Below are 27,515 nucleotides of genomic sequence, written 5' to 3'. Positions count from 1 at the left end.
CGATGATGTTTGTTATAACTATTTAAAGCACACTTAAGAAGACACATAATAAGTAGGTTTGAGGGAAGCGGTAGCAATCCACCCACTACGTTCCTTTTAGCTTACCCTTTAATTAAATATTAAGGATACGGTTCTCAGGAAGACTTAAAACAACCCACTGACAGAAAAAAAAAGAGGCAGGTTAAAAAAAACAGAGAAAGAAATAATCCCCCCTCCCCCCCAAAGACTTACCACACCTTCACACTGCTTTTAACATAATTTTACTGTGCTGATGAAGGAAGAGCTTGTCTGAAGAGAAATAACAAACCTTGTGCTAGATCCCTCTATACATTCTCAGGGAGTCCCACTAGAGACTGCAAATCATTTGATGCCTAACTAAACATACCAGTTTCCTCTTTCATAAAGGATAACAAAAAAAATGTTTATAAAACTGAGTAAATAAATTACTTGAAATGTTATTCCTCACTCAAAAGGCACATTCTGCTGCTGGATGCACGGAACTGATACACAGTTTGAGGGAAAAAGTATATATACACTGACTATAGCATTGTCTCCTAGTATAAAGCAGGGTGAGATAAATCACAGCAAGATCTGTCCACAGAGCATTTCCATTTATAACTGAGATAAGGCACACTAGGTGGGTACCACAAATGGTCAGAGGAGAAAGAGAAGAGGCAGCTGATGGAGATGGGAAGCATAAGAAACCAGGTATGTGTCTCTGACCTGCATAACCATTTCGGTGAAGGCTTTGGTTATTTTTCTTCCTGTCTAGCTGACAAACAGCTACACTGGCAAAGCATCTATAGATAAACTGAGCAGTTTTTTTGTACCAGTACTGCAAGAATAGCTGCTCTCCTGCTTCTTGCCTTGTGTTTCAACTCCACTGTCCTTGTTTACTCTCTTGCTCTTCTCTGCTGTGTGTAGTTTTCAACCAAACTCCAAACCTCAAAACTCCCTGTATAGTCTCCACTGCTGCTGTAATACAAACCAAAACCGGTCAACCATTTCAATCTGGTCTTGTGTTGGCCATATAATGGAAAGTGTTTTTAAACACACAGTTTTCCCCTTCCAAATTAGTCTTACAATCGACACTGTCCTGCTTTCAATTAAAATATCACCACAACAGACAAATCTGTAAGGTGCCTAGAATTTCACAATAGAAAACCTGTAACTTTGAATATAAAAGTTGGCCAAAATGATTGAATTCCTGAGGCAACAGAAACGATACTGGTGATTTTATTCAGCATGTGTCCAATACGATTTTCCATTCAGAATCCACATTTTTTAATGTTTTTCTTATACCATTCTAAACATTACCTTCAGCTTTTATGGAGTCCCTTAGAAAGTTTTTTTCAATTTGTTTACCAGAAAACTTAAATCTTAATGATTAAATAATAGGACACTTATATACATCAGTGGATTTTCTCAGATACTGGGCTCTAAGTACATACAATGTCTATTGAGTGAAAATAAAAAAGAAAATTCCAGTCATGCAAATCATCTTACAAACCATGTTCCATTTGACTTGAAAATTTTTACTCTGTTACTGGCATATCATTTTAAAATTAAGCAGATAATTTTTAAGGTTGCTTTGTCCATTTCCATTCGTTTGTTTCGCCATTCTGAAGAACTGACAGGCCACATGCTACTGCAGAAGGTACTGGCAGAGTAAGAACGGTTCTGCTACCATCAACCAACCATTCCTAGCCCTGGTGTGGATGTGTTTAAAAAAACCACCTAACCTTCAGCTAACTGCACTGGTTTATTTCTCAACAGCACATCACAATATCAGCATAGATAGCACATTGTAACCAGTTGGGTGATTCCACTTAATAATTTTTCAACACTAGGACCTCTCAGCATTTTAATTCTGGTTTCATTTATGAATTAAAGGTCATATATAGAGCACAAATGAGGTCTAAATTTAGTCACAGCAGACCACAGTTCCACATAAAGACAAATCTTCAAGTTATGTTGACCTGCTAGGAGACAAAAGATAAACAGCACAGCAAACATGTACCTGCAATGCACTGCTTCCCTATTAAATATTAACTGTTTCATTTACATTTAAATGAACTGAGCAGTAATGGATAGACTTTCCAGTACTGCTGTTTGGTGCTGCTGTCATGGAAAGAAGCTGAAGACAATGTGGGCTGTATGGGGGCAAATGACGTAATCTCAGCATCCGCTCAACTGACTTCAACGATGACCATTCTCCAGTCTTGAAATATAATCCTACACAGCATTTTTTTTTTCTCTCCCTCTGTAAACACATCTGTTCATAAATAACTTAGATGTCTCCTTGACATTCATGGTATGTAACTGAAGCTGAAGTAGAAAAGGATGGGCGGTGTACAGCACTGAGGAGATGTCACAGTACTTTTGTTCAGCATTTTTGTCAAGTGCAGGTTGCTAACATCAGCCATCAGAGACGGGCGGGGTGACCCACCCATATTTTTCATGGGTCTTCACCAAACTCTTAAATGTCGCTTCAGCTTCCTTTCGACTGAATGACTTTTTTGATTTGCCAGCTTTTCTGCAGATACGGCCCTGCACCAAACAAAAAAAGAAAACCTTCATTAAACACGTGAACACGCAGCTGGAAACCACAGCTCAACTTTTCAACGCTTGAGGCCAAGAGGCGTTCACTTACGGGCACCGGAAAGCAGAGTTCCCAAACTGGGACAGACCAATGCATTATTAGAGATGATTAAAAACTATATGCAGTAAAGGGGGAAAAAAAAACCACGAACAAATAACAAAACAGACAGACATCTGCCAGGCTATTTCTTCCCAGCGAGCCCCTGCGCTGGCACACTGCTCTGCACGCAGCGACCAGCGGCCGCCGCTGTGGCCGTGCCCCACGGCTCCCCTCCCTCTCTGCTGCGCGGGGACCCCTGCCAACAAACAAAGGAATCTCTACCATAAACCATTCGGAGTGCAGACCCTCACGCCTGCCCGGTACAGCCTGGGGTGCAGCCCTAAGCAGACAGGGACTGTGGGGAGCACACCAACACGTCGCAGAAATGGTGCCTCGGCACGGCGGGACACAGTTTCCCACCGGCTCCCAGGGGCAGGCGGGTTTTGTGAGCATCCTCTGCAGCCCTTTGTGGCTGCAGGAGAGGAAGGGGCTCCCCGGTTCTCCCCCAGCTGCCCCGGATCAGCAGCTGTGGGTGCAGTAGCAGACCGTTTGCTGCAAGTGGTGCCGACATACCAGCTCGGGGCTGGGGAGACGGAAAGAGGTTTCAAACCAATTTTGATGCCACACTCGTAATTTAGTCCAAGGTGTGAGTATCACGGAGTTGACAGCCCTGGAGAACCATCATAAAAGTAGAGTGTTTTCATGTGCTACGTCTCAGGGCGACCCACATCTCACCCTCCATACCCCACTGCCAACATGGGGTGTCATGAAAAACTACATCCCTCTCACGAAACACACTTCATTCTTCTGATCTGACCCGTGAGACATGAATAGCCCTGGTATTTCTTACAGGCAGGAGCACCTGAACGCCAACTTGCTTCCAATCTATGCAAAAAATTCTAATTAGTTTATTACTCCTTCATGACAAGTTTGATAATAAACGAAAATATACACATTTAAGCATACTGCATCTTGATTACTTTGCAATTAAATATTACCTCTAAATGCATGGTAGTATATAATTTCAAAGCCTTGTTTGGCAACAGAAACGTTTACTGACTTATTAATAGCTTACCTTATTTTTCACATTGGTCCACGTCAATTACCAAGTAACAGAGACACAAGAAAGAAATACAACTGCAGATTTGTTCCACTCTACAGCAATAATACCCTTTAAAGTATTTACACCTATTGGATTTGTCACAAAATGGAAGTTTATTAAAGTCACAAGTCTAATAATTTTAATAACTGTTTGGTAGCCTGCACTGAAACCCTTTTAAGAATAAATGGCATTTGATGAGCAGATATCATATTACAGTATTTCAATTATTAAGAATCAAGTTAGTATGTTCTCTTTTTTTCCGTTCTTTTGCTCAAAATGATGCATCAGGCTGCATCTTTTGCCTCCTGTATTTCACCGTCAATTTGGAATTTAAACCGAAAACTGTCATTCGTAATTACATACAACAAATAATACTGAGAAAATAATCAGGTATGTGGAGGGAAAAAAAGGACAAAAAAAAAAAGGGAAAAAAGGAGAAAAAAAGGTAAAAAAGAAAACGAGCTAACAAGCTCTGCCCTCAGAGTATCGAAGTTATTTTTACAGACTAAAATGAGTAAGATGAGTCGGCAGTGTGGACAAATAATTCCGTTCTAGAAAACTGTCACAATATTGCACAGATACACTTCTGTGTTCAGCATCGCTCCTATTATAACAAAACTATGCACACATGAGATAAAAAAAACCTGTTTCCTACTGCTGTTTTAAGAAGGCATTTTTCTGTGCAGTTTGACTTCTCTTTCAGAGCCTACCTTAACTAAAGATTAGGAACAGCCTCTGATTCCCTCGGTTTATTCACATCCAATTTATACCCATCTGGTTTTCACAGAAATAGCTATTTTACCTTTTCATGCTTTTTCTCACCTTTCTCCCTAGTCGCCATTTACAGACTAGCAATGCATTTCCTCTTTAAATATCCCTTAATAGACTAAACAGCAAGACACCTTCCCCATCCCCATACTAATTTGCCAATTAACATTTCCTAAATAAGGATGATCTGAATGGTACTTCAGTTAACCCTGCTAATAAATTTTCTTAGAAAATGTTCCTTTTCAGCTGTAACAAAAGGAATAATTAAATAAAATGGGGTAACATTTTTAAGATCTCATTGACTAATTATCTTACATATCCTGCAGGAGTATTTTTGTTGTTACAAAACACATTTTGTATTTTCTTCCAAATCTGAGCTTTTGTTGGTAATATACTTAGAGAAACATAGGAAAAGATAAAGCAAAGTGCAACAGGAGAAACCAGCACAGGAAATGTTGTCCTCAAAATCTCACCAACAAAATACTTCTGGAAGTAAACATAAACTTAATTCTACTACTTAATTTCTGGATTAGATCTATTTGCCATCTCTTATCTTATACATTATTTTTTATCGTTTATGGCTTTGATACCTTTCTGAGTCATGTGCACAGCCCCTAGCACAGTATGATCCGTGTCTTCCCCAGTTTTATCAAAATATTAATACTAATCTGTACCTAGAAATAGAATCTTTGCATTGAGAACTGCCATCGCTCATGTTCAGTGTCAGCTACTTACTGCTTTCAAACAAGGAAGCAAGAATTCTTCAGTGCTGCAATAATGCAGTGAACACCATCACATCTTCTAAAATGTTCCTGAAGCCATAGCAGATGAAATGAGCATTGTTCCAGGAGTTTATTCTCATGCTTCTTTGTTATTAACATAACAGATCATTAAATCCACTTCTAAAACCATACACAGGTCGTGTATCATCAAAGACCAGCTAATTCTACCCCACTGTAGTCCATGTATTTCTATGTTTATACAGAAACTACGGGTGGCATGGTTAGTGTTGTCTCTTATTAACCAATATCCTGCCAAGTGTTTATAATTTGGATAAAATGTAACCTCGTGGACTGAAAGCTTCCCTTTTTGGCGCCTCGAGTAAACCTGAAGTAAAAATAAAGAAGGGTGGAATTTCAGTCAACATAGTTCAGACACTTTTGAGTTTATATTCGGGTGGTATCTACTGCCTCAATGATTTTTAGCTTTTTGACACTCCCACAAAACTCTTCCCAAGTTTAACTAAAAAATGGCAATTATAAAAGAAAGCGTCCAACGTTTTAACAGGCACCATTAGCAGCTCTGACTACGCGGTTTTTTTTTCAGACTGCTACTTAAACACTCAGTCGTTTTACCTCTGGTCAGGAGGCTGCGAGCTGCTGCACTCCGTAAAGATGACAGATACGGTAAATGCAGCACGTAAATACAGCGCTGGCCGTAGCTCCGCTGCGCACAAGCGCACTGTGACCAATCCCTAAACCACACACGTCACCGCTGCCGTGGTACGGAATACAGATCGCTTCCACGGCCGATGTTTTGATGTGTCCGGCATCAAACCGAGGAAAGATATCAAACCCATCATTCCACAAAAGATTAAAAACAACAGAGAAAAATCAAGAACGCCTTCCATACAGATATTAATGTTGAGTTCAGCTCTGAGAAGTCGCACCAGGAGCTTATTGAAATACTCGCAATGCCTTCAGACATGCACAGAGTGCTTTTCATAAAGGGATAACTGAAAACCTAATTAAAATAAAGAGTTGGAGAGAACGTTTCAGATTTTGCCATCTGCTGTAACTTCATGTACTTACCAAGATATAATTTTAACAAGCTAGAAACATATGAAAGGTGAAAGTAATGCCACAGCATCCAGCTGGTTTACACAGCCATGCCGAAATACAGGGGGACACATGCTTGCGCTTGGCCTCCTCGCTCCCTTTTGCTCCTACCACACCTGGGTTGCGTGGCACAGTGGGTAATTGCATGTCACCATCTACTCTTTGCCCAAACTATGCTGATAAGGATCTGGTTTATAACCCTGGTTAACTGCTAGGAGAAAGACCTCCCGGAGCACAGCCTGCTGCAGGTAGCCCTCTCAGGACCCTGGCCATACCTAGGGACCACTCCCTCTCGCCATATTCAGCAAAAGACTCGAGGTGTATCTCACATGTATCTCACATTTGCAGACCACTGTGGGCAAATCCAGGAGCTTTTCTACTTCTCAGCGATGCCGCAGTGGTCTCCGCGTTTTTGCACAATCGTGAACACATTGGCATGTCCTCCCCTAGAGAACACTGTGGGACACTGAAGTGCATCCTCAAAAACGTTCAAGTCGACATCTAGTAGCTCTGTGAAGTCCTGCAGCATCATTATCAGAAAGGTGCTGTATCTTTTCTTCCCCAACACCATGTCACAAAGTGCTCCAAGGACAGAGTTAAGCCCTGTACAGAGATACCAAATACGAAGCCTGAAGCTCTTTAGCCCTGCAATCCCACTACAACCATGTACCTGCCCATTTCTGGCCTCCATGTCATGAAGAACAGTCCTGATATTTCTTCTGGTATTTCCAGAATCAGGATGGCCTCAAGAGGATTTCTTTGGCAGCGATGAAAGGATTTGTCTCTCTTATCACATCAACCATAGTAGCTCCCAGACCAAAACCCAACAGTATGGCACAGCGCGCAGCGTCAGGTGTCCCTCCATGATGTATCAATTTTGCCACTACCTGGAAGGACAGGACTACATAATGGTGGCCGGCCTTTCACAGGACCATACGATCACCGAAGTGCTGTCTGGAAGGGACCTATGGAGGTCTCTAAGTCCAACTTAGATATTTGGACTTAGAGACCTCCTTACTTGACCTCCAACACAGGTCAGCTGCGGCACTGCGTAGCCAGGTCCTGAATCCTTCAAGGTTGTGCTCAGTCCTCTCCTGATACAAGAACCTGTGTTATTAGGTCCCAAATTTTCAGAGATTTATCAGGCACAGTCATCAGCCCTTACAGGACTGAGGTTATTGTGGAAACAGCATAGGCCCCTGCGCCACACACCTCTGAGATGCCACAGCAAACCCTTCAGGCACATCCCGACTTTTTTTCCCGGACTGGTTAACAAAAAGTTGTATTCATTGCAAACAGTAGACAGCTAATAGACTCAGGAGCAGGCAAGCCTTCACGTTGTTAGCACTGGTCTTAATGCAAACTCCTCAGCCCTGCATTCCTTTCCTTAATCCTGGCTATGCAAATAACTCAAGGTTGTTTTTCCAAGGGCAAATCATACCTGCCTTCTGCACATGGGGCTAAATGTGACTCGTCATTTAAGCCAGCATAAGGGTGCACAGGTACGATTTCATTTTCTCCCTTCATGCCTTAAGAGATCTCTATAGGAGGCTTTAGTGATCCACTTCTAGGTAAATGTCAAGAGATGGAAAACAAGCAAAGTTTTAGAGAGGTACACAAAAGACTGTAGGAAGTCACTGTGCCACGTGCTGCGTCTGTGGTGATCCCTCCAAGGACAGGAAGGAGACCCAGAAGAATATGCCTGTTTTCCAAGTCTGTTGTCCCAGGCTTCTCCAAGGACGATGCAAAACCTGTGGACTTTCTAAGAGCTGGCGCGCACTATGAGTCTCTAGTACATAACACGTTCCACCAATGTGCCAGCAACTAATGGCTTGGGGCCTCAACTGTTCAAAGCCGCATACTATGCAAACATATTCAAATCTTTTCTGAAAAGTAACAGAGGAATACAGTCCTTAAGCCTGAACCAGTCTTATTCTACAATATTTAAATGAGTGTTCCAAGAAAAATATTTCCACTGGCTTTAGAGAAGCATCCAAAAGCAGAGCAATGCTAAAGTGAGCGACTATCATGCTCTCAGTGCAATGATTGCAATGTGTCACAACATCACTGTTAGATTGCAATATACACAGCCCCTCCTCCCAATTATATGGTTTATAATTTTTTTCCTTCATGTACTGATGAGGCACAGTTAATCATGCCTCAAAAACTGCACACAATTTGTATTGCACTATATATAATTATTAGCTATAGCTAAAACAAAGCAGTATAGAAAATGATGCAGACAAATACTGTTAATGTTGCAGCGTAAGTGAATTAAAATGGGATGTTTTCCTGCAAATGTGTAGTTTCTGAAGCAGTATTTCCACGCCTCTTTTGGTCGCCTTTTTTGGTCTCCTTTTTAAGAATAATCCATACAAAGAAGTGAAAATTCAGCAAGTTCCGGCTTTAAAGCACCCTATAAATTGCTCCTTCTGGGAGTGTGACTGTTCTTTGTCCAGGAAAAAGAAACCTGAGCTCCAGCTGAGTAATCATTAACGCTTGCTCGTCTGCGTGCAGCCTGGTGCAAGTAGCTCTTAATCGATACGAACACTTACACCCCAATCTCTGTTTGACAGCTACAGAGCACTAAAGCCCACACGGAGTCAGCTGCATGATTTCTACAGATGAGGGTTAAGAAACTCCCTTCCTGGATTTTACGGGTGGGACAAACACTGCGGTGGCAAAAGAAGAAAAAAATTTTGAAAGCCAAACGCATTCTTGGAAGGTGCCTCTAGCATCTCCACTGCTTAAGTCTTACAACGTGATGGGCTTCTGTCAAAAGAGATGGTCCCTGTCCCCCGCCATCAAACAGGCACCTGCTAGTTTAGGTGACAAAGGGACGTTTTCTCTTTCAGTCTTCTGCTGAGCTCCCTGGACTACCTCTGTGTGGAATCACGTACCAGCAGAATTACTGAGGGCAAGTCCAGGTGAAAAGTCTGGGAGCATGACAGCCCCTCTTTGCATCAGCCCACGGGTCCTCCACATAGGGAGCCTAAAGTTATCCTTGGGTAAGTTAAACACAGCCACAGCTGTAAACCCAACAAAAAGCAAAGCAAACCACCCATTATGACAGGTTGTAAAGACGAAGGAGCTACAGCCCAGCCAACGATGTCTATCTCCACATTTCCCAAAGTTTCACTATGCTAAAAAAAAAAAAACAAAAAAAAAAACGGGAGTAAAAAGCAGATCACCTCTGGGAACATTCAATCGAGTTAGACTCAATTCAGTAAGATTAGGGTCACAAGCCGATGCACATTTTCCCCTGCTTTTTATACACACGTGTCAGTCTCTTCACTACAGTATGTTTCATACTGATGCACATGGACATCTACTCATTGAGCCCTCACTTCTGAGTGCTTTAAGGACATATCTCAAATGAGTTTTGGAAAGAGGATTATCTGTACCTTACAGGTGGGAAAGAGGAACATAGTGAAGTTATATTACCTGTCCGTGGCTGCACCTGAAGTCAGTGGCAAAACCTGGAAGCTAAACTCAGATCACCTCTCCTCAGCCTAAGTGCTCTAACGGTGAAATATCCTGCCTGCCCCCCCGTAAGCCCTACACTTCTTACTGCAGCTGGGGGTTTGTTCTCATTTGTAACACAAACCTAGAAACAGAAGTATCTGGTCATTCCACAGCTCACAAAGCCTGGCTATGAGAAGCATCTGAGCTCCAGGCCATTTCATAACGCAGGCTTACTCTTCCTTCCTCAGGTTTATTTTCACTCCTCTTTGAATACAGATTTGGGATTGTGTCTGAATTGTAACTCTGTCAAGGAGTCACTGCAGAAGTTCCAGGGGTTCTGGAGAGCCTGTGCAGAAGAGGATTAAATCGATGAGGATCATCAATTTTAACAACATGCACAATATGACGAAACAGGTAAAAAGACGTTTTCCAAGGACAGACTCTGTCCTGGCGCAGGGACGTATCTGCCATGCATGGCTGAGGACAGGCACACTTGATGTATCCACCACTCCTCAGTTTGACTTTTAACAGGAACAAGGCACCTCAGACTGGAATCTTGGTCCTGTTTCAGAAGAGGAATCATCTGAATGTCTTAAGCGTGGTGCCCACGAACCTGTTTCACACAGACCAATAAGGACTGCAAATTCATTTTCATCAAAGCAAACCTACATTTCTCCCCAGCTTATATTTTTCCAATTCCCAGTGCAGCACTGGTTTGTTTTCCTGCCAGCTGGGTTTGGTAACAGTAACAGTACCATCACCTTCCCATGCAGCTTGTCCTGCGGCTTCCAGGATCTATTCAATTGCCACCGTTTCCAGCCGGCGTTAAAGATTGACACTGTGGAGCACTCATCACCCTCTAGAAACGACTCCGTGGAGCATGACCCAACCACACGTCAGACCAGTCCCAAGCCACATGCTTTCAAAAACTAGGATGACGTTCAACAGAAACCTGGTACTCCATTTACAAGCAAGACAACCAGATCCTGCGTGCGTTAAATTTAACATATGTTTTGAGCCATTCAGACAGCATAATCACCGCAGCCCCTGAAGTTCTCCTTGTTTAACCGCGGAGTAATTGCACCTGGCAATCCTTCCATCTTTCCCTTCTCCCTTCGTGCCTAATGTCAGCGTTACCTTTTTTGACAGTTACAGGAGAAGATAATTTGTAAACTGGAAACTGGATGTGAAGGACTGAATACGTCAAGAAAAAGAGATCTTCACTGTCTCTCATCAGCCCACAGGAGCTTAGACAGGAAGAAGAAACACAGCTAATTTAACGTTACTTAACCAACGTCCCACTTTGTGAGAGCAGAAGCCCGCTCGGGGCGCATGCCTCGGATCACGCCTGGCGATGAATCTCCAGCGATATGAGGACTGAAATTAAGGTGGAGATACAAATCCTTGATCTGGAAGTCTCTGGTCACACATGGCAATTCCTGGGCATTGTGTAGATGCTAGGAAATTTGCATATTTTCAAGGCTAGCCTGTATAGGGAAGAGTAAATCTTCCTCACAACAGAAAGTGGGTTATTTAGGTTACTCCTTTGGGAGGACACAATGTCACCCCTCAAGACTAGGCTTTCTGCATTTGAAAAAATACAATTCTTCAACAAAGTACCTGAAAAAACACCCAAACACTACACGGTTCTCACTGTCTGAATACTTTCACTGAAGAAAATGAGGATTTCTTTTATAATTCAGGGAAGAAGAATCTTGCTCTTTTAAGTAAATTAATTTTCTTATGATCCAAAGAGGCAATTATTTTAAATTCTTATTTAGGAGATCAGCCAAGTATTGCCAGGAAGAATTAGTTCTACCTGCCACAAAAGCATGTTTTAAAATAAGCAGTCTGTTTCAGTTTAGTGATTTAACTTATTTGATGACTATTTGAACACTAAAGATGATAGCTGAAAGTATTTTAAAATTTTCCTTTTTATGCTTTGAAGGGGTGATATGAAGATTTCGTTCCCCCTGCTTTTTAAAATAATTAAAACTGCCTCCTACTTCAATGAGTTGGAATCTCTATGTGTTCATTCCTCTCAGTAGAATATATTTGCATAATAATAGTGGATAGTCAGAACAGCAATATATCAGAGTACACATGAACAATATTTTTTCCAGCCCATTCATCAGTCTCAGCACCTCAACACAGCAAATATGTATGCTCCCACTTAAACTTCAGCTTGAAAATCCTAGGTTTCTCAATTGCAATAAAAAAGAAATCTTAGAAGGCAAACATATCTGATTTTCCTCTGTAGCTAAACAATATTCTGTTACCTCTCTGGCTCAGCATTTATACCTTTTCATAGGGAATGAGCCCTGTAATACATTCTTTGTCTCCTCTGTCATCTTCGTACATGAGGCAATGTGTTTTTCAACCACGGACCTAAAGCAACATTTCTTCCCTTGATGATAAGTGGCATCATTTGCTCAGACAATTCATGGAAAGCAAAAAGCAAGCCGGTTTTATTTTGTAAGGCCCTAATACAATGGCTCCAAATAATTCAGAGACCATTGTGTTCTCTATGCATTTCTGCAGCCTTTGAGATTAGCTGATTTATTCATGGCTACTGTCCTCAAACCTAGCATCTGGAGTATGAAAACCCATGGATTTGCAATTAATTTCTGCTATACATATTTGAAAGACCTGGAGTCTGCTGACCTCCTGGACACCATGCAAGTCCCATCTGCTATCTGCTCACTCATACTTTTGTTTGAACGGATGAAGAGGGAGTAATTTAGACTATGATTAACAGCTACCTTCTGTATCTGTTTTTCATAAAATAAGCCCATTTCTTCTGTTTCAATCTAGCAGAAGTCAGCTGGGATACTCGTATTTCTAAAATGGAAAGATAAATCAGTCCAATAGTCACACAAGGCACATACCTCTTGAAATAAACTAATGGGATTCTACGGAGGTATTTCTAACCATTACAATAAGAGGGATGAAAGTACTACATACCAACAATCTTTACTTGAATTCAGGAAGTTTTCCGATAGAAAATTAAATCTTAATTACAAATTATATTTTGATTTAAATCATCATACAGAAGCCCACCACAGTGAGCATATTTGTAACTATGGGTTCCCCATTCCTCTAATAGTATGTCCTGACAAAATTTTAATGCTCCTTCTATTCAATGGAAGAATAAGGGAGTATTTTCCTCAAAACGAAAAACTTTTTCCTTGACAATCTGCAGAGTCGCCAGTTACCTGACAGCTGCCTTTGGCTGGCAGTCCTGTCCCCAGACTCCACGGAGAGAACAAGGGGCTCACAAAAAGGAGGACAAGGTAGCTACTGGTCAGCGTTACCGCCAGCCTCAGGCCAAAGTCCTCAAAGCATCGGGTGCAGCGGTGTTAGTTGTTCTCATAAAAAATTATTCCAGACGCATTGGAATACTTGGACTCTGGCATACATGGTTTTGTCCTCCTTTAAACTCCCACCAAACTCCCACCATCGTCAAATCATTCCTCTCCAGTGAGAAACAACGCGTCTACCAGAGGACACAAAATCCTGTCCCACTTTTGGACAAAGACGGCTCCTTTTCGTTCGGGACTGCATCATCCGCCACGTTCTCAAAGGAGAGAGACGACTCCTCCCTCAAACACGGGCACCAGCCTCACCCGTTCGTGTCACTCCAGGAGAGCCACGACAAACCTCCCGCTGTTCCGGAGCTCTCCTACCACCAGCGCTCCTGCCCCTTCCTTCCCTCAGTTACGGACAGTATCGTGACAACAGCCCTGTTACCAGGAAGCGGAGAGCAACGGACTCATTTTTAAACCTTTCAAATTATCAATAAACCGTTTTAATGCTGCCGCTAAGAAGGAATAAGGTTTGACGGGTTGCTTCCAAGCCTGGATAGACACAAACATGGGAGGCTCTGCCTAGACAGGCACGTCCGATGGTTGTCTCCAGGACAACAAAGAACCAGAACTCAAATTATTCCATTGGCGTCACCTCCTCGGGTGACACCCCAGCTCCGTGGCAGCTCACGGCCACCATTCTGCCGGCTCGGCAGGGTCAAGCTTCCGCCCGTAACAACGGGAGCCAGCCAGCGGCTGACTGTGCAGGAAGCAAGTACAAAGCCATCCCCTTAAAACCAAGGCTACAGTTGAGTTAAGGACAACAACGAGTTTTTTTAAATAAGATTCTGGATCCCAGACAGATAAACAGTCTTAAGTCTTTGATGTACTGAGAATTCCCCTCAAGATACTGCCTAGAACTGTGTGAATAATTGATTTTCTCAGCTGAATAGCTGAAGCAACCAACCAAACAAACCCCAACTTGTTTGTTAACTAACTTCTTTTTTTTTCTTGAAAACTGGATAAAAATAAAGCCTAGTTTGGGACTGTTGAATTGTTTCATTCAAACAGAAATTGTCTCTCTTCCTTAAATACATTTTTATTTTCAAGACAAAAAATGTCTAAAAACGTAATACTAGATTCATGACAGGAATAAAGAGCACGCACGCCATAAGGCAGGACATCTCTCCAGCAAGGTCACCTGAGGCATATGGCTCCCGCTTGGGGAAATCTGGAGAAACAGCCACGCTGCTTTAAGATCCAGGCCCTGGGAGGCATGCTCAGGTTTGGGAACCTGGCCCCAGGTTTCCCCACATACTTCCTCCTGAATCAAATGTTTCACTTGCGAGACACCAGAATGACCCCTCTCAATTTCTCTTTGCTGAAAGGTCTGTGAAATCCATTAAAAAATCTGAATTTGTCAAGAACCTTGACTGCCCGAAAATGTATTTCCAGTGTTAGTTTTGTCAGTTTTTTGATCATTTTGTAAAAAAAACCAAAACAGGTCACATATGTTTGTAGGTTACTATTAGCTCTGCCAAAAAAGCAGATCGAGAAGCACTGCATTTCTCTCCCAAGAACCGGCACAGAACAGCAGCATGGGAAAATGGGACCGATGAGAAACGTCGAATGAAAACATCTCGGTTTTATCCTTGGGATTGTCAAAAAGAGGAACGCACGCTGGTGGGAAGTTTAGTCCTGCCTACTCATGCCGGCCGAGGCGCGCTTTCAGATGCGCTGCAGGCTCCAGCATTCACAAGGATTTCACGCTAAATCACAGCGCTGCCAAGCAGCAACATTTCTCTGGAAGGCCCCGTTCATCCAGCGGCACCGGCAGCGCCTCGTCTCCCACTCGGCCTCATGGCTGCCACCGCTCACTTGTGCGGGGTCGTTGCGAGGCGGTGGAGAACGGACCTTGCCCTTCCAGCCTCTCCGGTGAACATCAAGCGCGCCGAGTATTTCCCGCTATCACAGGGTGCAGGCTGCTTACAGAAATTATATAATTAACCCGGTGCCAGCCGTCGTTATTTGTTCAGGACGGCTCCTCGCAGTCGCCGAGACTACCCGCAGCACGGCAAGAGTTACCCAAAACCAGCCCCGCAGCTCTGGGAAACGCAGCGCCCTGGCTCTCAACGTTTCGGCAGCTCTATTTCCATAAAAAAAAAAAAAAATTAAGAAGTACAGTCAAAAGTACATTACCTGTAAGATGAAAAATGAAACGGGGACAGGGGAGCGCCTGTTGTATTTTGAGCCCTATTATGCAATGGAGTCGAGATTACATAACGAGGGGAGTGCGATTACAGAAACGTGGCTCCCATGACACGGAGCCTGGCTATGATGACAGGCTGGCAACCCATCACAGGCTACACCTCTGTAACTCAGAAATTAAATTTATTGTCAGTGTTACCTATTAAACTTTCCACTCGAAATGAACAATCCGAGACACTGAAATGTGCACGTTACACCTATTTAACTACTAAGTTACTGGCAGCAATTTATTTCAGCCTTTTGTTTTGTCCCACGTGCATTCTCTTTTTTTTATAACTAACTTTGTAAACTTCTGGAAGAATGTTATTGAAAATCTTGCATTTTAAATGTGTTTATTCATGATACACTCACAAACATCCTCTGCTTTCAGAAATTACTTTCTGGAAATCTGCTGAGTTGTTTAGAGAAGAAAATTATCAGATTATATAGCTTAATATTTATTACTAATAAAAGAATTTAGTGCTTTTCTTCACTGATCCCAGTAAACCTTAATTTAACCCGTTTATGTTCAACATTCAACACTGCAGAAAGATGCTGAATTGTTAAAAAAAATGGGAGAATTTAGCACTGTCCTTCCAAACACTATAAATTTATCACTATGAAAAGAGAGGGGTTAACAAACAGTGAGATGCGGTAAGAGCAGCTACAGAACTTCACCATACTCCAGGCTCAAAGTAAATTAAGGCTCTTTTTTTCTGGTAGATGTTTTTTATATCCCAAGGTGACCTAGGAAACTTGACCTCTTCAAATGAAGTGCAGAGAAAAATACTATTTGGTTAAAAAAGGGAGCAGTAGGCCCAAATCAAGCAGGGAAAAAGGAGGAAAAGCCACTTGCAAAAGAGTCTGTTAAATAATCAAAATTAATTTTCTATCTTAAGAGAAACCAAGCGTTTACTTCTGCTTAGGCAAGCAGTTCCATAGAGGCAAACAGGAGTAACCTCATTTTTAAGCAAATGAAAAGTATGTTGTTATTTACTTTCCCTCTCTCCTTGGCAAGATACGAATTTAGGAAGTTACTTAGCATCATTTATTGACGGACATGGAGCTGTGCATGTCCCCTGGGTTCAAGGGCATTCATGAAGCAATCAGAACCCCCCCCCCGCCACAGCCATGTGTATATTGCCCACTACAATCACCATAAAGAAGGACTGGCTATGAGGTTTCACCAGCAACATTTACACATTTACTAAAAAAAAGCCTTACGAAATACTTCTCTGCTAAGCATATTTTGCAGGAGAGGAAGAAAAAAAAAGCATAAAACGCGTTGATCCAGCTCAGACAAGATCCTCTGCCAGGGAACCAGGCACCTCCTCTGGAGAGGAGAGCTGGCAGGAACCATCGGGCTGCTGTAACTGCAGCACGGATCTGGAATCACTCGTTTCTTTCAGGCAGTGAGATTTTGAACCGGGACAACTTTGCCAACGGCTCAGGCAGCAGCTCCAGGTGTGACCTCGTGCCACACCTCTGCCCTGTGTGCCAAGCCCCAAACCCGGGAGCACGGGGGTCGCCTCTTCTCTGCCCCCACCCCCCCCTCGAGGGACGCTGTGCAGGACAGCACCAGACAAAGACCTGGGGGCAGCAGCTCCAGCGTCGCGCCCTACGCCAGTGGCAGCACTTCACGCAGGAGACCAGCCAAGTATGGCTGACTCGATGGTGAAGGGCAGAAGGCGGGGGACTCGAATCCCAAACCCCGCTGGAGCCTGAAGAGCCCCTTTTGCTTTGGGGTGAGGGAGGTGCCCCTCGAGGGCAACATACATGGCATCTTGGTGCCACACACAGCGGAGCCAAGCACAGGCACAAAAGACACGCAGGAGAACACGATGGATGCATGTGCTCCTTTGCCCCTCCAAGCCTCCGCTGCACCTGCCTGAGGAGAGACCCCAAAGCAATACACGTGTGTCCCTGTCTCCCTCCCACCAGCGATGCCAGGTCCTCGCATGAGACCTGTCACCCAGGCCTGGCCAAGGTCAGCCACAGGCGGGGGCTTGACCCGCTGTCCTTTGGGGTTCCCATCCAAACGCGCGCACAGACATGCACCCCCTCGCCACACGCACGCAGAGCAAGAGCCCACGGACCCCCTACCTGGCCCTTGACCAAGCTGGCCGCAAACTGCCTCATGACGGCCTCCACGGTGTAGGCGCTGGACCAGCCGCGGGGGGTGAGCAGCTCCATGCAGATGGCTCCGCCGTCGAGGACGTAGCCGTTCTCCAGGCGGGGGCTGAGCACCCTCATGAAGGGCGGCGAGAAGGGGAAGTTGTCAGGGAAGGTGAGGTTGAGCAGGATGTACTCCGTGTTGGTCTCCTTCATGTCCTGCCACAGCACCGAGTCCTTGTCCACCTGGTGCAGCTTCACGTTCCAGTCGAAGAGGCTCTCGTCCACCAGCTCCACCGAGATGAAGCGGTCGCTGAGCCGCGCGATGTCCTGCAGCTCCTTCATCAGCCGCCGGGTCCGCACCTGCGTGCAGTGCTGCTGCCGGCCCGCGGGCGCCAGCGGCCCCGACCCCGACGGCAGCGGCACCAGCGGCGCCGGCCCCGACCCGCAGCCGGAGCCGGAGCCGGGGCCGGGCCGCTGCGCCGCCTCCTTACCGGCGCCGGGCTCCCTGGCCGCCTCCCGCGGCTTCTCCCTGCCGCCGCCCGAGCGCGGCTGCGGGGGCTGCTTGGCCGGCTCCGGCGCCTTCTCGTTCTTGTGGCCCCCGGGGCTGCTCTCGCTGCTGCTGCTGCTGCTGCTGCAGCCGCCGCCGCCGCCCCCGGGGGGGCCCTGCGGCTGCGGCTTGTTGCTGCTGTTCTTCTGGTTGCCCCTGCCCCTGAGCGAGGAGCCCTGCTGGCTGCTGCTGCTGCGGTGGTGGTGGTGGTGCTTGGGGTCCTCAGTGTCCCGGTTGTGCAGCCGGATCAGCCCGATTTTCCGCAGCAGAGTGGCCATGTTGTGCGCGGCTCTGCTCTCCCTTTCGCCTTGATGGCTTGGCGGGGGTTTATTATTATTATTATTATTATTAATTTAAAGCCCTGGCCGGCGGATTTGCTGTTGGCGGGCAGGGGGACGGCGCTGGGCGGGCGGAGAGGCCCCTCTGCCGCCGGTCTGGGCTCAAGGGGCGCGGGCGGCGGGGAGAGAAAGACGGCGGTGCTGCCGCGGGGAGGATGTGCGGCCGCCGGCCGCCGCTCAAACACCTCCCCTCGCTAGGGCTGCTGCGGGCAGCATTGCAGCAGTGGGGCTGCTCCCGGGGACATCACGGCCCCGCCGCCGTGGCCATGATCCCACGAAAAGGGAGAGAGGAGAGGAAAAAAAAAAAAAAAAAGGAGGGAGAGAGGATAAAAAAAACCCAAACCGCCCGCAAGGGAGAGCCCCCCTCCCCCCCACGCAGAGCGGGCGAAATCGCCTGCGCTGCAGATGGCTTCCCCCAGCACCTTCGGCTCGCACCCGGCCGAGCCAATCCCCGGCGGCTCCCCGGCGGGCCGGTCCCCGCGCCGCGCCGGGCGCCTCCCCCCGGGGAGGGGTGGGGGAGCGGCCGGCAGCGGCAGCCCCTGCCTCCGCGCCCTCCCGCAGCGGCGGAGCGCGCCCCGGCCCTTTGTTCGGCGCCGCCGGTGGACGGGGCCGTCCGGCTCCGGCGGGGGGGGAGAGGGGCCGCTCGGGGCACCCCTGCCGCAGCCCCCGCCGCGCCGCGCACCCCGCGCTGCCGAACGCGCCTGGCGGCACCGCCGCTGCGGGCCTCGGCGGGGCGGGGGCGCGGCGGCCGGCAGGCGGCGGGGGCCCGTTCCGCAGCGCCGCCGCCGGGCCGCGCCGCGGTGTCCCGCTCCGCTCCGCCCCGCGCTGCGGCAGCACTGGCAGCGCGGCCGCGGCCGGGCCGGCGAAGCGGGCGGGGGGCGGCGGCGGCGACGGCGGGGAGGGGCGGCCGCGCCTCGCGGGCGGAGGGGGGGGGGGCGGGTTGGGGCGCTGGTAGCCAACACCCCGGGAAAGACCGGGGGGTGCGTGGGTAGGTGTTGCACACGCACGTGTGTGTAGGTGTGTGTCATCGCTCACACGGCTAGAAGATTATGCACCGTCGCACTCGGAGTTGACTGCACGTGTGTGCACATGTATATAGCGCATAGATAACGTGGATACACAAAGGCTGTATGTCACATGCGAGGACATAATCGCATTTAAATGCATCTGTGTATACGTATTTACTGTGCATACATCTACCCACCTAAACACATACAATCACGTGTATAATGCATATACCTATACAAATCGATACGTAGCATGGCTGAAAAAAAGATATAAATGCATACGTGTGCGTATATTTGTGCATGCATATTTTTTTTGTTGGGAACAATGTAACAATCCTCGTCTCTTTGGCTCAGCAGATACACATACCCCATCCCTCTTACACCTGCTCGCCTCCAGTCCGGGTAGGTCCGTCTTCCTGGGACTATGTGTCACAAGAGGAAGGAAAAGCCGATTCTGAAAATCTCTGTCCCCACAGCCTTCTTTACCTTCAGAGACTGCAAAAGAGAAAACGCAATAAAATGCTTTGAAGTGGGGAGTAGTGAAGGCGAGGCCCAAAGCATCATCCCATCTGTTGCGCAGAGGACGTACGGCAACGGGCAGTGCGTGCGTAGGGCAGCGTTACATTCCATAACACCTTTCCCAAGCAAACACCTCCTTGGGCAGGGGTGGCCTAGAACACTGTCTCCTGTGGTTTTTTGAAGAGTGGCCTACACTGGAAAAGGGCTGCTGTGCTTCTGTAAAGATCTCCAGAGAAAACTGGCTGGGGTTCTTGAAAGCTATCTGCAATGCACATTATGTTTTCATCAAAAACTGGGTAACTGACTTACTTCCAAAAAACTGTTGGGGTCAGGTTACTTTTGAGTTTTTTTCCCCTTTTTCTTCCCATTACTTAAACCACTTAGGTTTACCAACGGGTCCATGTTCAGCAGGTGACTGTTCATCAGGGACCATTATGTCAAGCTAGATAGCGTGACATGTAGTCTCTTTGCCAGCTTTACAAATGGACCCAAATGATAGATTGGTCTGATTTACCACAGTTTAAAAAATTTGCTGCTTTTAAAATCAAGATCCTAGAAGTGGAATAGAATTTGTTTTTCAAACATGGTGTTATTGAAGGCTCAAAATCATCTCGGTAAAATTGTTGAAAAACCTTCTTACTACAAAGTTGTTAATAATTTCATTTATTTTATCAGCTTGTGCAATGCCTACAAAGCACAGAAGTAAGTATTAATTTATTTTTAAATCTTACCTAATAATGTAGCAAGAAAATTAACTGTACAGAATCTGTATTTGAGGAGATTACAACAAATGTAAACTGAATTATGGGCCACAGCATGGCTCCAAGGCCCACGCAAGTCTGCACTGCTGTTGGCTGCACCAACTGGTGGCATGGCAGGACTGTTCTCCAGCTTCTTCAAGGGAGCAGAGGCTGCAGGAGGTGGAGGTGGAGGCTCTCCCCTCTTGCTCCCAGAAGACCCTGTAGAGAAAGGTCGGAAGATACCAGCGGAGCTGACCCACGTGTGACACCTGGTGCATCTCTCGTTAGCCTGCTTTGAACAGAAAGCATATCAAGAGCCGTGGGCTGATGGTAAACGATGGCCCAGGAAGCAGAGATGGCACAATGCTGTCGTTGTTTGCTCCTGCCCTCCATGCTTTTGACTTGCTCAGTCCAAAAACCTGTCAGTGTGATAGCCCCTGGGGTTGATTTGATCCTTTTCTGTGTGCAGATACCCAGGGTCTGTTGCAGGAGGTGTTTGCTAAATTTCCTACCCTGAGAACATCTGCATGTGAAATGCTGTTGACAGAATGTTTCCCGGGAGGTCAGAAGTCCTGGGGAACATGAGGTGGGTGGGCTGAAGCATCTGGGAATGTTCTGTCCATCTCATATTCCTCTCCTACTTTCTTTCTCTCTATAGCCCAGCCTGCCTGAGTGAATGGGGAACCTCCAGTTTGTAGGATATTGGAAAGTGCGTCCAAGCCTTCCCCTAGTAACTATCTGGAATGCCAGACGCACTGACCTCCCTGAGCTATTGATGGCCCATCCACAGTGCTGGGAAGTTTCTGGAGTGCAGACAAACTGCGTGCAGGCATTTTGTGGTGCATGATGCTTCCAGGTAATGAGTAATCTGTGCTTTGATGGGCAGATGACTCGAGCAGGACTTGCAGGGTGAGAAGGTAAGGCACAGAAGGAAATTTCTGTTCCTCTCGTTGGCAGGTGGAGCAGGGCACAGAGACATGTGATGGGACAGGTTGGGAGGCTGTTTCTGCTCTGGTGCAGAAGCTTGAAGTCACAGAAGCTTCACCTGCAGCTTCAGTCCTGGTGGACCGTCGTGCAGAACGAGGTGTTCAGTAGTTGTCCCTGGTTGAATATCTAGCACGAGACAGGATGGTGGGGCACGTATGCTGAACTGGACCAAGATGCCAATTAGCAACTCGAGCCTTTGTGTTGGCCACATGAATGTTTTAAATGGAAAGGTCTCTGCATGGTGTTCCTGTGACAGTTGGCAGCAGGAGCTGCTGTCATAAATTTAACATGATGAAAGTGATTTACCTGTCTCGTATAACTGCTGGGGTATCTATCCAGTGGTGAAGACATAAAAAAGAGCAAAGTCTCTGCAAAGGGAGACCAGAGCCAAGCAGCCCTTCCGTGTCCTTGCACCGTTGTTTTGTAAAACAGTACGAGATGAATGATGGAAGTGATGAGAAAGCTGTTGCAGCGATGTGGAAGGTGCAACAGGTGTGCCCAACCTAACGGTGTTCTGCTATGACAGGGGACTGTTCCAATTGTGCTGGAAGTAGTAAAATCTGGTGTGATCTGTGTCCGTACTGTCTTCAGGGTAAAAAAGCTGACGTGATGTAGTTAACTCTTCTTTTTCATACCCAGCAAGAGAAATTAGTCAGTTAGTCCAGGATGGACTCTGAATGGCTGCAAGTCTGGGGCCTTGAAACAAAACAGGTGGTAAAACATCTTGCAGAGGAGACTCCTCCTGTATCATCTAGACTTGTCCTTATCCACATACTCATTAGCTGAAAAAAACTCTGAACAAATTCGGTCCATGATCTCTTTACGGATTCCTCATCAATTCTTCTTCCATAGTATCTCACACAGTAGAAACATATCTATTAACTCTGTACATGATTATACGTTCTCACCAGTTTGCCAGGTGCAGGAGTCAAAGTGAACTAGCCTACAATCTCCCAAACACGGCCCTCCTATCCTTGCCTCGGAGCAGCACTCATCCACATATGTATGTCATGTACATAAAGACATCCTAGAGTGATGCAACTTCAGAACCAGGGAGGTAAAGGGCATTTGGATGTGAAAAATAGACTGACCTCTGGCAGATACTTCTATATATTTAGCTGGAGAGCTGCTTTCAGGCTCAGCCATTGTACACTGATGAGTGGAACAGGACAATGTTCAAAGCTGAGGTCTAGCAGCAGCCCTCAGCTTCGCATGGAGCAGACTGCAGATGATGAAGGATATCTCAGACTCTTCTTCAGTAGAGAGGCATCTGTCACTAGCTGCAGATTCAGAGCTCTGAACTCCTGTTTCAGTACCAGTTTGGTGTTGTTTGGGGTTATCAGGAAAGTGGTGTTTTTTTCTAGCAGGATAATATTGGCCAGCGATTTTCTCATTTTTACTGAGTTTGCAAAAAAGGAGTTACCTGCTGGGGCTCAGCGGAAAGCTCGGATGTGTATTGTTTGTTTTCACTTAAATGCATCAGAATTTAAAGGCCTGCGTGTATTAGAAAATGTTACTTAAATTGAACAAGTGCAAAGAAGCATTTCTAGGACAATTAGGGAAACAAAATGCACATCTTCTTATGAGAATTAGAAGATCTTGACTTGTTTAGTATAGTCCAGCAAAGACTGAACAGGGGTGTGGTAAGACTTTATAAATATATTTGAGAAGTAAATGTCAGAGAGGGATATTGACTTCGTGACATGATCAAACGCTGTACAGTGAATAATCCTGAATACATTTGGACTGGAAATCTAAAGGCTTCCAGTTATCTGAAGAATGAAGGGTTTGAATACTCTCCCGAGCACTGGAAGCAGTAGCTTTCAGTCTTGTAGGATGGAGCCTGAGAAGCTTATGGACATAATTGTACAACACAATAGAATAAGAAAATGCCTGAAGATAGAAAATTAAGCTTTATTATGAGTCCCTGGGCATCTGATGTGTCAGTATCCCCAAATGCGTGAGAAAATAGATTAGATCACTGTCAATTTGCATTATACTTATAATAATTCCATGCCTCAGGGCTTCCACTGGAGTTGGGAAAGATTTTATTCTATACCTCTTGATGCATGATTTGTCCTCTACTGGTCTTTTTTTGCCTTCCTCTGCAGGTCTGCAGATAGATTGTTGTAGATGGCATTAAAATCTTAGGGTTTTTGTGTCCTGCTCGTATACTCAGGATTAGGCCAGCTTCTAGACCTGGAACTCTAAAATTAGTTATTTACCTACATCAGCTTGGTAGGCACCATTGATCTCCTTTATAGCATGGGGCACAGCCTTCTTCCTAGAATGAAATGGAGTTATATTTAGTGAATTCTTTGTAAACCTGTGGACTCACACTCTTCAACAAACAAGCTATTTATTCAAGTGACAACATTACTTATTTTTAAAAGGATATTCAGAGAAAAGGCATTTCCAGCAACAAACATCAAGACTGAAGAAGACAAAAAATATTCACTCCTGGAATGTAAAAGCCTGCAAAAGCGCATGTGCAGTCCCTACGTTACTGCTGACACACCTTCCAAAGTTATCTTCCTCTCAGTGTTGGAAGTCCGTCTGGCATTTCTGATCTCTTTCACTGAGTTGGAGATACAAAATACTTGAGGTAACCTCCACTCCACGGACATCATAAGCCCAGGTAAATGCAAAGGATTCCTGGGTAAACGAATAAATGAGGTAAATGAATAGCCATTATGTCACAGCAACAGCTTTTAAGAATGAGTGAGGTAAACAATGTCCGTAGAGAACATGATTGTCTGTCTGCTTTTTAAGTCTGCACAGCACTGGGAATGTTCATGAGAGACTTTTTATGTTCATGGTGTTCACCTTCATGTGTTGCAACTTACTGACTGAAAGAGATTTGCATCCAGAGATTCTGAATCATGGAACTTTGCATCAGAGGTGACCATCTCATATACACACAGGTATTTTTAAATTCTTCCTCTCATACACAAATGCAAGATATGGTCAGTAATCCTGAGAAAAGTCTTACTGTAAAGCACAGAAATCACTCATTAATTTCTCCCAAAATAAAGGTAAAATGCATCCTTTACCTTGTTCCACCTTCAGCCTCGACATCTTACAATATCACCTTTATAGTCTTTCTGTAGCTGCTCAGTGAGGAAAATGTTGGAGGAATGGCAACTATATGATGATCACTCTACTCTGGATGCAACAATCCTTGTCATTGCAGACAGTGACTTTCTGGATTTTCTGGCTAGAATTTCTAAAGGTCTGAGATCATGAACTTTTCTGGGCTCCTACATATAACCAGAGAACTAGGGCCATCACTGAGGCCTTACAGTTCTCCTGCTTTTAACTGGAGGCAAACAATATGCATCTGAGCCCAAAGTAGACCCTTTTTTTTTACAGTCTCCAGCTAGTGACGATGGCTCTTTACTCCAAGAAGAGTTTGAGGGGTGTCCTGCATCAGCCGTAGTCCGCTCCACATGAAGTTAAGGGCTGCTACCAGACCTTTTTCATTAGTTGGCGCACAGTGGCTGAGCCTGGAAGCAGAACTCCAGGTCCTCCAGCACCAAAGGGACACTCAAATGTAGCTTACTCAGAGCACAGGGTTAACCCCCAGCTAGACAAAGGCACTAAGACTCTAGGTCACCTAAGTAGCAGATGGATGTTGGTGTGAACCACACAAATTTAACACAGGGAGACAGTCAAACCCATTGAGTCCAATTTTAAAGGCAGAATGCTGGAATTTCAGTAATTGAGTCTCAAATACTTTATGGTGCTATCAAAGTATTTTTGGCTCCTGAAGTTTTAAAACTGCATCGCAGACCTCTTGCTCACCTGAAGTGACAGGAACAGGATAAAGTTCAATTGTGCAAAGTACAAAGTCATGTGCTGGGGGCCAATGGTAAGGAATTTTTATGTATATCTGGAGGAGCAGATAAAGAAAGAAGAGTGTGTTGGTAGGGGATAATAAGGATGTGCTGCCAGAGTGATGCAGCTTTAAAAAAATGGCTGATGTGACTGAAGCTGGCAGTCAGTGAGGCACTTTCAGTAAAGCTGGGGAAGTATTAGAACCTTTGTATAAGATGATGACGATAAGATCACATTTGGATCCCAGAACAACAGACTCTCATCTTTGATGCCTGCGGAACACTTTTGCTTCGACTGCAGTCAGTCCTTTACCTTCGTGTTTCCTTAAATCTCACTATATTCTCTCATTTTCCTCTTTACAGCACACAGCCTTAAGAAAGGTCAATTGCAACGCATTTATGGGTGATGAACTTGTTCTCCTTTTTCTTAAGATCTTAACAGCAGCATTGTCATCACAATAGTAAGAGACATGCTTTAGGTTCCTGTTTCTCAATGCCAATTATAAATCCCAAGCTACTATGGAAAAGGTTCCAAAGGGTTGACAAAGGATTAAAGAAACTAAATTCTTTAAAAAGTGGTTAGATTAGTTGCAAGATTACTGGCAATGTCTCAGTTCCTTAAAAGCGAGGAGTGTGTATTTACATGCACTGTCGCCAGGACCTGTGATCAAGGCCTCACACCCTGATCTTGGAGAAGCTGCTGCTGCCACCAGCTGGTAGTTCACTGGTCCTTGGCTGAAGCGATGAATATGTCGCTTACTCAAAGAAATTCCAAGAAGACAGGTAGGCACTGAAGGAGGTCACATCTGCAGAAAATTACAGAAACACATTGGTCCAGCCCAAAGCACATTTTGGAATTTGAGAAAAGACAAGACCTGTGTTATGTCAACGGGACCAACCTGATAGCATTCACAGTCAGCAGTTGTCCATGGACATGGCTAGAACAGCAAGCATACTAAATTCCCAGCATCAGACATGCAACGCTAGTCCTTTTTATGATTAGATGACATTCATGTGCTTCACCACAGAAATACATTTGGGGTGACAGCTCCTTTGTACTCTGGAAGTAGAAATGGCAGTTCCTTGCGTGCTTTGCTGCTGCTTCTGCAGAGTCAATGTAAGGAGGAATCTAGTGAGCACTGTGTTATATACAATGCAAAGAACAAAAGGTTTGTTACCCTGCAGCTTCAGTCATAGATGTTGTAAGAGAAGGGCTTTTGCCCCATGTGTGGGATCAGTGCAGGTCAGTGGTCTTTTCCCACCCACTCTGTACACATGAAGTTGCGCACAGAGAACACGGATTATCAGAAGCTGTACACATAGTTGTAGATTGACTGCTGGATTTGTCATTAGCAAGCCAAAAGATGGAGGCTTTTCTCTATTAGGTTAAGCAACGACATGCACTTTCTCCTGCAACATTCTCTGCAAGAGGACCATAGGAGCAAACCTGTGCTTGGGTCCTGGAAGCACCAGGAGGTACCGCAGTCACTGGGCGGCTGTATGCTTCAGAAGATGTTTGCTGACACTGGGATGGCTGTACTATAGAGCAAACCTCAACTGGCTGTTTCATACCTAGTTGTTCCCATGAAACCTAATATGTTGCAACTATATTAGAAGAAATCAGTAGCTTCTTTGGTTTCTAAAGAATACTGCTTTATCTGGATGTCTGAGACAGAATGGATGACCCCGGACATCCTTGTTTCCAGACTAAGATATGGGAAATAGAAACAGAAAATCATCTTGGGTTTAAGACATGCCTTCATAGCAGATTAAATTAGGTCTGTTGTAGACCTAAACCACAAACATGTCAGTGGTGATGGATAGTGCTTTTTCTAAACACAACCACTGAGTTGTAGCTGGCTATCACGGTACAATCACGTGCAACACTACTGCCTTCACAGTTTGCCTGACTTATGGTGCCTCTGTCTTTCTTTCCCAGTGAGGCCAAGCTCTCTTTCTCACCCATTGGCATCAGCCTTCATGACCTCTGATCATATCTATGCTGTACTAGGTTTTGCTTGCCTGCTCCAGCCATTTTCAGATACACATGTACACCAATC

General features: G+C 45.4%; 1 protein-coding gene across 1 annotated transcript; it reads right to left on the bottom strand.

The window, feature by feature from the left end:
• Positions 1–2,418: 2,418 nt before the first annotated feature.
• Positions 2,419–18,306, bottom strand: UBE2QL1 (ubiquitin conjugating enzyme E2 QL1). The gene is made up of 2 exons (XM_086609055.1): positions 17,470–18,306; positions 2,419–2,550 (listed from the first exon to the last, which is right to left on the bottom strand). Exons 1-2 carry the CDS (start codon positions 18,304–18,306, stop codon positions 2,419–2,421), a joined length of 969 nt encoding a protein of 322 aa, XP_086465181.1.
• Between the last annotated feature and the right edge of the window lie 9,209 nt (positions 18,307–27,515).

Source organism: Tauraco erythrolophus, chromosome 3 (genome assembly GCF_009769465.1).
Source record: "Tauraco erythrolophus isolate bTauEry1 chromosome 3, bTauEry1.pri, whole genome shotgun sequence".
NCBI classification, from domain to species: Eukaryota; Metazoa; Chordata; class Aves; order Musophagiformes; family Musophagidae; genus Tauraco; species Tauraco erythrolophus.
Note: the sequence above shows the minus strand (reverse complement) of the source record. Positions and strands in the feature narration are given on the sequence as shown.